The sequence below is a fragment of the Prorops nasuta genome, unplaced genomic scaffold (genome assembly GCF_024137725.1).
Source record: "Prorops nasuta isolate Cenicafe-Biocafe unplaced genomic scaffold, Cenicafe_Pnas_1.2 PNAS00034, whole genome shotgun sequence".
In the NCBI taxonomy this organism is placed as follows: domain Eukaryota; kingdom Metazoa; phylum Arthropoda; class Insecta; order Hymenoptera; family Bethylidae; genus Prorops; species Prorops nasuta.
In genome coordinates, this window is record NW_027116831.1 from 2,163,853 (window position 1) to 2,176,282 (window position 12,430).

The 12,430-nt window shown below is 29.3% G+C and overlaps 2 protein-coding genes across 2 annotated transcripts; both read left to right on the forward strand.

Annotated features, from left to right (window-relative positions):
* Window positions 1-211: 211 nt before the first annotated feature.
* Window positions 212-4,000, forward strand: LOC136783659 (putative autophagy-related protein 11). The gene has a single exon (XM_066743909.1). The coding sequence runs from the start codon at window positions 212-214 to the stop codon at window positions 3,998-4,000; it is 3,789 nt and encodes a 1,262-aa protein (XP_066600006.1).
* Window positions 4,001-4,006: 6 nt separating this feature from the next.
* Window positions 4,007-7,849, forward strand: LOC136783660 (uncharacterized). The gene is made up of 2 exons (XM_066743910.1): window positions 4,007-7,364; window positions 7,461-7,849. The coding sequence occupies exons 1-2, from the start codon at window positions 4,007-4,009 to the stop codon at window positions 7,847-7,849; spliced, it is 3,747 nt and encodes a 1,248-aa protein (XP_066600007.1).
* Window positions 7,850-12,430: the final 4,581 nt, after the last annotated feature.

The following is a 12,430-nucleotide window of genomic DNA, read 5'->3' on the forward strand; positions in this document are numbered from 1 at the left end:
CTGAAAAGCGGTCATACGCCTGCTGAAAAGCGGCAATACGCCTGCTGAAAAGCGGCAATACACACTTGCTAAAAAGCACGAATTGGTCGACTAAAAAGCGCCAATTAAAAATTTATAATATTACGTATTTTTTACTAATATTAAATATTGTCACCAATTTAACCTTTGTATATTTACTGGTATAATATACAAATTATTGATAACAGCCACCATGAAGCTTTGCGTTAGAAATGAAGAAATCATTAAAAATGGCCAATGGTTGGAGGATGAGCACATGGATCATTTTTTTTATATATTAAAATCGTGCTCTAATTATAATCCTCGAAATACACTATTAGTTCAGATTCCTGATAATAATGAAAGTGTACAAAAAAATGTAAAACATATTCAGATATTACACAGCTGTGATGATTTTAAATCTAATCAAGGTGGTCATTGGGTTTGCTCTTTTTATGATGGTAAATCAATATATATTTATGATTCATTGAATAGGAAAAGTTTGCATGCCCATCATGAGATATTTCTTAAAAAATTGTTTCCATTTTATAATATTAACAATGAATCAGTTATATTTCCAGTAGTGCAATCGCAAAGAAACGGAAATGATTGTGGAGTGTTTGCTATAGCATTCGCAACGTCTCTTTTATACAATATTAAACCAAATGAGGTTTTATATGATCAAAAGTTAATGCGTCAACATTTAATACAGATTTTAAAATCAAATCGCTTAGACCATTTTCCGGTTATATCGAAACAAAATGAAAAAGTTAAAATTGTTACTTTTGACGTATTACAAAATCGTCATAAAGCAGCTTCTCGAAAGAGAGAATTAAGAAAAAGGGAAAGTGAAGAACAACGTTTAGATCGGTTGAAAAAAGCTTCTACTTATATAAATGAAAACCGAAAAAAGGAAAGTGATAAGCAACGTTCAGAACGGTTGAAAAAAGCTTCAACTTATATAAAAGAAAAGCGAAAAAGTGATAAAGAAAACAAAGATATTAATGTTAGTAAAAACGTTTGTGATAATAAAAGTAATTTGAAAATACATTTAAGTATTAAAACAGACCACAGTATTTTAGTAATTAATAATGATGAAGTTCTCTTTCGAGAAAAAGAAACAAGTGATATTTATAAAAATGAGCAAGAAGCCAACATTAAATATTTACAAAATAATAAAAACAAGAAAGTTGCAAAATTAGATAACATGCATGAAAATACTAATGGTATAGAAATCGACGTACAGAAAGAATCAAATTATTTCACTTTGAATTCCGAAAATACACAAATTAGTGTATTTAAAAAAATTTCCAATTTAAATTCTACATCTAAGAAACACGCTTTGACAAATATTTGTGAAAACGAAATTTTGTCAGATCCGAAACAATTTAAACATAATAATTATTCACTTAATTATAATGATGAACGAAGTAATGTATTAATGTCAAAACGTGTATATTATGAATTAAATAAAAAAGATATATTAGGAAAACGAAAAAGATTTTATGAATTAAATAAAGAAGCTAAATTGAAGAAACAGAAAATATCATATGAAATAAATAAAGAAAGTAGAATAAAAAAAATGAAATTATCATATGATATTAATAGAGAAGCTGTTTTAGAAAAGAGACAAAATTCATACAAATTAAATAAAGAAACCATACTGAAAAGAAAAAAAATATACTACCAAACTAATAAATCAGTAAAACTTTGTGTCACAAAGAAAATTATTAAGAAATACAATCATATTAATAGACAAAACAATAATATAGCGTTAAAGTTTACTGCTGAAAGGTACATACAAAATTTAACAAAAACTCTCGGCATTCCTTCGCTAACAGAAAGTAGAATGGAAGCTGAACGCATAATAAAATGGTGTTTATATACTCGAAATTCGTATATTACGAGCATGAAGAAAAATTTAAAAGAAATTAAACGAAAGGCCGAAGTTTCTGTAACTCGGTCTAAACAATGTACTTCTATAGATATTATGAATAAAGTAAATTCTTTATGTGGATTGTCGAAGCATATTGCTTCCTCGGAACAATATTTCTATGAAACTTCTTATTATGCAATGAGTGAAATTCTTGAAGCAAATTTAGATTTCTCTGTGGGCACAGGGGAAGATTTTCCTACTACTAGAAGAGATTTAAAAAGAAATATTACTAAAATTGTAATGAATTCTGAGGGTAAATGTATTAATATCATGCCTATTTTGGAATCCAAAAATAAAACTAAGAAGATATGGCATTGTAATTTTCTTTGTAAAATTAAAGATGCTAATTTAATAAATGATTTAAAAGAATTTTATGAAAATTTATTACAATGTACTTTAAGAAAATTACACAAATTTATAACAGATATAAACCGTTGTTCCAATAAAGTAAATTATAACAAATTCGGCCATTCACATGGTTGTTATATAAATTATAAGCTTTGTAGATCAAAGTTTCTAGCAACACAAATATTGTCTTCTCATTTTCCTGAAGTGAGGTACATTAAAAGATTGTTATACGATTTGATAGCTTTAGATGCAAATCTTAATAATTTGGACAAAGCTTTGAATGAAAATGACGTCAATGTACTTCAAGAGATATCGAAGGAAGCTCAAGAAAATGCTGCAGCACATAAAGAAAAGTTTACAGAAATGAATTTAAATGAAGATGACATAAAATCTCAATATTTTCTTGCCTTCAAAGCTTTTACAAAACGTTCTATCGATATACCAAAATGGCCATGCATTTCTTGCGAAAAGTTATGTTTCGAGAGAAATGTAACGAGAATAAAAATTTGTAATAAAACGTATGGCTCGAAACTTTGGAGCAGGTTGTTGCAGCATTTAGATTATAAAGAGAATGATACTGCTTATATTTGTCAATACTGTAAAAGTAAAATTCGTTTTAATATTATGCCACCTACGTGTATCTTGAACAATTTGGATGCACGGAACGTACCAGAAGAAATAGACAACTTAAATGATTATGAACGAATCTTGATTCAAAGAGCTAAAGCATTTCAAACTGTTTTGCGAATGGGGACTGTTATGAATAAAAATATACAACATAGGTTTATGATTCCTAAAGTTAAAGGTAGGACATTCCATCTGCCTTTACCACTGGAAGAAACATTTAAAAAAATCTGTCCCTCGCATGTACCAATAAATGTAAATCATGAATTGTACATATTAGTAAGAGGAGTTCCCACTAAATCAAATATAGTGTGGGAAAACTTAGTGGATGTAAATAAAGTATGGAGCGCTTTATTGTGGCTGAAAGATAATAATCCCTTGTATTCAGAAATAGTATTACCTACGTCTTCTGATGGCTTGTTATTGCATTCTAATTTACAAGACACTGAATTCCAAATAGATAATGATTTGAGAGAAGACGATGAAATATTTGAAGAGATAAATGACGAAAATAAGGAAAATAAAGCTTTATTAACACAAAAGTCGCAATCTGATTCTTATTACGATCAGTATACAATTTATCCTATGTATGAAGGGAGAAGCAATGAATCAGCTACTGAACTTTATCAAATGCTCAAAGTTCATGATTGTCCTTTAAATTTCGATTATAAAGATTTAGACTTAAAATGCTTTCCAGATTTATATTCATACGGGATAAATGGACAACACGAAAATAGAAATGTTCGTCTTACAAATTTTGAATTTATTAAATCAAGATTAATGTCTAAACATTCACGATTTCGTTTAAACATACAGTACTTATTTTATTTATTACATGACTCTAACATACGGAATATTAATGCTGGTATTTATCATAAATTAAATATCACAAATCCTCGTGAAAAGTATACAGCTGGTAGTTATTTAGAAAAGTTATCCAAGCATCAACTTGAAACTAATTTAAATACTATATTTGCTAGACTACGTAATACACCGCAATATTGGATTAGACCAAGATGTATGTTAAAATGTATGATTCGTAATTACGGACCTGCTACATGGTTTTTGATACTTAGTCCCAGTGAATGGCTTTGAACGGATATGATTGAGTATCTTCGTGAAATACATCCGAAATCTAAAAATATGTCACCAAATGAACTTATTGCTTCAGATCCTGTATCGGTATCTAGATTTATTAAAAATAAGTTTGAAGCAATTATTGATTTTATAACTTCACCCGACAATCCCATTGGAGAAGTTTCACACTATTTTGTACGTAGAGAGTATCAAGGTAGAGGTACTCAACACTTTCATATGTTAATTTGGATAAAAGATGCTCCAATAATTAATGAATCGTCTACCGAAGATGTAGCAGCTTTTATTTTAAAGTATGTTACTTGTAGAATACCTTCAAAAATGATTTCTCCTGAATTACATAGACGCGTCGATACACATCAACGACACAAACATAATAGTTATTGCTTACGTACTAAAAAGACCAATAACAAAACTAATAAAATTTGTAGATTTGGTTTTTCTCGACCAATAACAGAAACGCTATTAATAAGAGACGTAGCTGTCTCCATGGCACGTAGAAAAAAACTAAAAACAAAGAGTAGGCTTTATGATTTACCTCGATCACAGGATGAAATTAATATTAATGATTACAATCCCTCAATTCTATGTGCATGGGAGGGAAATATGGATATTCAATTCGTTGGAGAAAAGTCTACTCTATTAACATGGTATACAACGAAATATGTTTCTAAATCTGAAAAAAGTAATATACAAGATGCGTTTGAAGTCATAAATTCTACTAAATCTTTATGTAGTAATTTATGGAATATTGGAATGAGAATGTTGAACCATAGAGAATGCGGCGCGTTAGAAGCTGCAGATAATCTTTTAGGAATTCCATTATTTATTACTGATCCAGATACTACTATTAGATGGGTTGATGTTAATATGATAAGTAGTAGAAAACTGAAGTCGAAAAAAGAAATTGAATCATTAAATCCTGATTCTACAGATATATTTTGCCATTCTATGGTTGATTACTATTATCCAACCCGACCTAAAGCATTGGAATGTTTATGTTTATATGATTTTGTTAAATGGTATGATCGTGTAAAAGACAAACCCGTTAAAAAAGTGGAATGTTATAAGACCGATGATAACTTCTATTTAAAGAAACGTTTACGTGGTTGTTTAGTTGATCATTATCATTGTAATATTGAAACACACCCGGAATCTTATTTTTACACATTAATACTGTTATTCAAACCTTGGCGAGATAGAGATGAGCTAAAATGTGGACACGATACTTATGCAGAAGCGTTCTTATCATTACAACCAGAACTTGTAAATGGATTAAAATACCATGAGCGTAATTTAGAAATTCAGAAAGGAATTGATATTATAAAAGAGCAAATTAATAAAAATATTGAAGAAAGTAATAATGATGATGAATGTTCAAAGGATCATCCATTAGATTGTGTACCAATTGAAGCGGAAGGTGCTATGAAAGAATTTCATGATGTGGCAAATAAATGTGAAGATTTAGATTTAACTAAAATGATATCAGAATTAAATTCTGATCAAAAAAGAGTTTTTGATAAGGTCACAAAAACCCTCTTAGATAATAACGAAATTCTTAGACTATATGTTAGCGGTGAAGGTGGCACGGGTAAAAGCTTTTTGATAAAAACTATAAGATGTTGGGTTAAGCAAACCTTACGAAAAGATGCAATTGTAAGTGCTCCTACTGGTATAGCAGCATTTAATGTTGATGGTCTAACAATTCATAGATTGTTTCAACTCCCAGTGGAACACGGGCGCACTGCACACTATACCGAATTATCAGATGTAGCGCTTAAAGTTTTTCGTGAAGAACTTAAGAATGTAGAACTAATAATCATTGACGAAGTATCAATGATTTCGAATTTGACATTAATGTATATAAATCTGCGATTAGTTGAGATATTTAACACAAAAGACTCAAAGGATGGCTGGTTTGGCAAAAAGCATATGTTATTTTTTGGTGATTTATTACAACTGCCTCCTGTACGTGATGGTCCTCCTTTCATAAAACTATCAAAACTTCAAGTTGAAAATTACATAGGAGCTTTAAGTTCCTTTGACTTGTGGACTAATTTATTTTCTTATGATGAACTTAAAATTAATATGCGACAAAAAGGAGACACATTATACAAAGACATTTTGTCAAGAATTAGAATTGGAACTGTACAAGATTCAGACACTAAAATATTATTATCAAAGAAAATTAAATTCCAAAGTATTGAAATTGATGACCGAATTCAAGAATTATGTGAATTCATTTCTAATTTATCGTCTGACTCAGTTTGTCTACTGCCTACATGTAATCAATGTGATGCCTTGAATGAAGCAATGTTAAACAGAATAACATCCAATGATATACAACTGATTGCCCATGATGCAACAGATTGTCCAATTTACTTAAAGAAAAAAGTATTAAAAGTGTTAAATGCTGAAGATGAAGATAGTACTCGAACAGCTGGATTAGCAAGAATCATAACTGTTAAAATTGGTGCTCGTATAATGTTAAGAAGAAATATTGACATCACGTTAGGTCTTGACAATGGAACAATAGCTACAATTAAATCAGTAACATATTCGGCTGATAATAATAATGATGTAGAAAAGTTGCAAATCGTATTGTCAACCGGAATAGAGCATACGATTGAACGTGTTAGTGCAAAATTTGAAGTGATGGATAGAGTGTATGTAATACGAAAACAATTTCCAATCAGTCTTAGCTACGGCATGACCATTCATAAAAGTCAAGGTTTAAGTTTACATACTGCAATTGTAGATGTAGGCAATTCCATTTTCACTTGTGGTCAAGCTTACGTTGCACTTTCACGATTAACCAAATTAGAAGGATTGCATATTATTAACTACGATCCTTCTTCTGTGAAAGCGAGTGATTTGGCTATATTAGAATATAACAGACTTAGACAAAAATTTAGACCTGAGTTAGAGAAAATAAATATTTTTAACAGTAAAACTCGAAAATTAACCGATACTATTTGGATGATACCAAAGAACATAATGGAGTGTCAAATTAGTAATAATGAAAATCCTAGCAATGTGGGATGGAATGTAAAAGGAATTACAGATGAAAATAAGATTGCTTCATATGCAAATGCGACGATGCAATGCATGTTATATTGCTCCTCAATTAGAAACTCTACATTTTTATTAGATAAAAATGATTTGATGAACCGTTTTATCATTGCTTATCGGTCTAATACAAATATTATAACACTTGATGAAATTAGACAATATTTAGGATATACTTACTTTGAGAATATTCAACAAGATGCAAGCAAATTTCTTGTAGATGTTTGCAAAAAATTCCATTATATTCAGCCACTTGTAGAGAATAACTTTACTACTACTTCAAGATGTGTTACGTGTAATGACACAAAAATGTGTCATTCTGCAAGCTGTTTAATTTCAATTAATATACCTCAAATATCCAAAAAATAATTTAATCTTTCTGAATTAATAGATCAAAATTATTCGGTATGGATTAAAAGAGAGAAACATTGTAAATATTGTAACGGCAAATATCAACTAGAGAAAGTGGATATAACAGCGAGTAGTAACGTGCTTATCATTCAATTCGTAATATTTAAAATAGTTGGACATCAATTAATGAAAATTAAACAATGTGGTATTAAAGGAATTCCAACAACAAAATTACGAATTATGAATAACATTTATAAAGTTATTGGTGGTATCTTCCATGATGGTGATACTATTACGGAAGGGCATTATACTGCTATATTACGTAGCACAGGTTCTACTTGGATAACTGTTGATAACAATAAAATAATAAATAGTAAATGGCCCCGTAATGCAAATAATTTGTATATATTGTTTTTGGAAAAAGTATGAATTTACAAATAAATCAAGAAGCACAGTAGTGTCTCAACGATAAGTACATTTAAAAGTAAACAAAGACTTGTCTATACCGCCGCTGAAACACTATGTCTCTTATATAGCTAGATTAATCGTCCCAATTATCAAACCAATTTATCGCCGTAAATATCCATTGTCATGATTTAAGTAAAGCTTTTCTTAAATTGGTTTTGAACAAGTTTTCATTTGAGACCATGAATATCAAAATTGGTTCATGCAATTCAGAGATATCACACTGTGTTATCTATATCTTTTTAAAATTTAATTTGTAATAGATTGTGCACTCACAATATATTTCGTGTTATTAAACTATAGCAATTTCAATTATAGTAAAATTACTGCTTTCCATTTAATTTAAGTATTAAATGTGATGATTGAGTTTAATTGAGTAATATGATATTTATAACGGATAATAGAACAAATTAAGTTAAAATAACCACTTACACTTAATTATCTACGCTTTTATTAATTACGAAAAAAACATTATGAGATCCCACAAAAAACAGACTTCGCCTGTAAAAAAAAGACGGCAAGTACATAAGCCATCTCGCATAAATAATATAGTAAAATTATCCAATTAAAAAAAGTAGTGAAATCCAAATATTAGGCAAGTATATTTTTTCACCTTAGCAAAAGTTAAATTTTCGATAAAAAAGGAACAAAAAAGTTACTTGCCGGGCCCGTAATGTCTATGAACAGTGGGAAATGAATCGTGTGTGAGATTCAGCTATAGCGTAGTACAGCAAATTTCATGTTAAAATACAGAGTGAAGTTAGCCGAACCCCAGACGATTCTATTTCTCACTGTGCATGGACATTACGGGCCCGGCAAGTAACTTTTTTGTTCCTTTTTTATCGAAAATTTAACTTTTGCTAAGGTGAAAAAATATACTTGCCTAATATTTGGATTTCACTACTTTTTTTAATTGGATAATTTTACTATATTATTTATGCGAGATGGCTTATGTACTTGCCGTCTTTTTTTTACAGGCGAAGTCTGTTTTTTGTGGGATTATATCTTCTATCAGCGGAAAAGGTTGGGCTTGTGGGACAATTATTTTATTTAAGCCTCGAAAGTCCACACATAGTCTATTTTTTTTATTTTCTTCTTTCTTGAATGCTAATGTCACTGGTGCCGCAAAGGGGCCATATGAGTCCTCGATCAGGCCACGTTTTAAAAGCTGTGCTATTTGACCTTCAATTTCTTTCCTATCTTCTATTGAACATCTATATGGTTTTGTGTAGCAATATTTCTTTACTTGTAGGTCTATAAAGGCTTCATAATTTTTCACTTCCCCTACATCGTACTTATCTTTGGCAAAAATGCTTTTATAGTTATTTATTATGTTATATATTTTCTTTGCCTTTTTATTATCTAAGTGATCTGTATCAATTTCGAAATTATTTGTGTCAATAAATTCATTGAAATTAACTTCATATTCATTATTGATTTTTATCTCATCTTTTTTGTCTTTTTGTTTTTCGTTTTTAAATTGGATATTTAAATTCTCGTCGTGAGTAAACCCAAATTTTTTTATACTATCTAGGCCTAAAATTAGGTCATATTTGAAATTTGCATTTTCATATACAAAGGCCTGTATATTTTTTTTCATTCCATTTATCTCTGCATTTAATTTTACCAAACCATAACTTTGCCCCTGTCCACTAATTGTTTTTATATTAATTCTTCTTTTTTTTTTCTAATTTATTATTTATTAAATTTGCATTTATTACTGTTATGCTTGAGCCAGAATCATAAAGACCTGTAACTTCTAAGGATTCTTCTAACAGTAGTTTTATTTCAATTAGTGGGGGCAGATCTAGTTTTTTAAGTCTTCATCTGATAGTGTTACATCTAGCAGAGCGTTTGTTAGTGGATCTTCGTCTTTTTTTTCTTTGTTGTACCAGCATAAATTTCTTGGGTGGAATCTATTTTTTTTCCTTTTAATTCACATATTTTGCATGGGTTCTTTTCTTTTGTTTCATTTTGTTTTCTTATATTTTGTTTAGTTGGTAGTGAATTTTTCTCATTATTGTTATCTTTTATTAAGTGTTCTAAGCCTCTTAAATTATTAAAAAGATCATCAACTATTTTTAGTTTTTGTCTATCTATTTTATTTGTAATAAAGTTTGGTGAGCCGGAGGCAATTATATCTATTAATAGAGACTTGCTAATTGAGCTATCTATTTCTAGTAATAATCTTTGTTTCTTTAGCGCGTAGTCTAGTATTGAGCCCTTTAGGTATTTAAAATTCATAGCATACTTAATCGGTGACCAACCTTTATCAGCATATGTTTCCTTTAGACTCAGTTCCCATGATGACCAATCTGACTCCACTCTGTGCTTTATTAACATTGAGCTGTACCAGTGGTAGAGTATCAAACGTCCTACTTTTCAGTGGGGATAAAATGGCGTCAAGAAGAATGTATTTGCTGAAAGCATAATCAAACTATGTTATTAATGAATATGATTGAACATTTTCTCTAGGGATATAGTCACGTGGTATTCACGTACAGTCTGTTTCAAAAGCGTTTTACCTCATAAATGTTTTGACAGGTGGAGATGGACCCTCGTCAAAGTTTAATTGTCAGATAAGTATTAATTTTTACTAAATATTTTCTCCATTATCAGTAAGGTGAAAATACTTTGTGGAAATTTAAATGTTTATTACAGAGTAAATGGTGATAGGATGAAAAAAGAAAATGTAATATATTATATAAGCCAGGAATATTGAAATGTTGTCTTTGCTGATATTGATGACTACCAGTATTTTGGATGAAATTTTATACAAAACTTGGCAATCCCTTGCAGTGAAGAAGTTTACACACAGAGAATGTTAAGGAATAATTCACGTAAGCAGGACATTAAACCTACTCATGGTTTTTGTGACAACGAAAGCTTTAGAAGTAACCTTTGCAGGTAAATCAAATACGGCTGATAAGTAATTAATAACAAATAATAAAAACTAATTTAAAAATATTAGATTGTGGTATAATAGTGAAATTCAAAAATAAAACATCTAAGAGTCGTCCAAGAAACAAGGCAGTTTTTGTACTATTAATTGTTTAATTCAGGTATCTAAAATATCTACATAAGGGTATCCTATAGCTAGTTAAGAGGGAAAAGAGAAAGAAATGGAGGTTATATTGTTAACTAATTCTTTGATATCACAAATAAATTATTGAAGAATATATTTTTACAGGCAAAATTTACAACCATTCGATGAGAGAAAATGTATGCTGAAAGCTATTTAAAATGTTAAAAATATATTTTCAATTGGCTACCTTTAGTAAACCCTATAACAAACATGCGAACAGATTGAAGATCAAAGATTGAAACTACTATGAAGAACATCAAAGTATTCGAAGGAATAATCATTCTTCTGTAGAAGGTAATCCTTAATATATTTTCTGTATAATGTTTAAATATAGTCAAAGTATGAAAATAAACATTGGTTCTAAAACAACTTTATAGGATTAAAACATTAATAAGTTGTATAGACAATTTCTGTATAAAGATGTACTAGGTGAAAAAGTGAATAACAAAAAGGCGAGCTCAAATACCAAGTGGAGACTTCGAAGAGTAATGTGACCCAATTAAAGAGATGCTTGGCTTGATAAGAACTCCAACACTTACAACTACGGCAAATAAGATATTTATGATATCTATAGTATATAAACTAAACGCTTCAATATATTAATACTATTTATTATTTTTAATGTACATGCAAGCATCAGTGCAAATCAAATAGAATGCATTTATACATGCAAGATCCGTCAATAAATGAACAATATTGGCAAGTAAAAGTAATAAAGCAAAATCATAATATGCGTATTAAGCTTCTCTTCACTGAACTTTTATTCTTCATATAAGTTGACTTTTAGCTATATAATTTTTGAGCCATACCTTTAATAATTAACAAATTATCGTCATTTGCTTTACCTATTATTTCTGTAATTTCTAATAGTAACAGGCTTTTATCTGTAAAGAGAATATTTCTTTTATATACATATTTACATCATAGTTAACAATACAGCGTTATATTTAATGATTGAATACTATTTTTTTTTTAATATGAACGGCTGATATCTTAATAACTCAAATTACCTGTGTTTCTTAAAACTTCTCTAATTTTGTGCATTGTTGCTTTATTTTTAAACACCGAGATAGCAAGGAACTCAAATATTGCTTTATTATCTACAATTGCTCCATCTATATCAAAATAATTCTTCCAGCCTTTTTTCAACCAACTGTCGAATGCTATATCAGCCCGTCTTCTGTTACTCACTTTTATGTTTAAGTTATTTTTTAATTGAGTAAATTCTATCATAGTCTTTATAATGAAATGTTTCAATTTAACTGCGAATTTTTAAATATTTTACTTATATAATATATGAATTTTCAGAAATTAATTCCTACAAAACTACTTCATATTAAAATATTAAATACATTAAAAATAGCCAATTGGTTTTTTAATTAGAGAGAATGAAAGGAAATGAGGAAGATTTACTATCGAGTGAAATAGCACTTACTTATAAAATTAAAAAATGACGGTTT

Excerpts from the sequence above, each read along its gene's own strand:
- LOC136783660 (XM_066743910.1), top strand. The coding sequence starts at position 4,007 with ATGATTGAGTATCTTCGTGAAATACATCCGAAATCTAAAAATATGTCA. Across the intron at positions 7,365-7,460 it reads TACTTCAAGATGTGTTACGT|ATCAAAATTATTCGGTATGG; the intron begins GTAATGACACAA and ends CTGAATTAATAG.
- LOC136783659 (XM_066743909.1), top strand. The coding sequence starts at position 212 with ATGAAGCTTTGCGTTAGAAATGAAGAAATCATTAAAAATGGCCAATGG.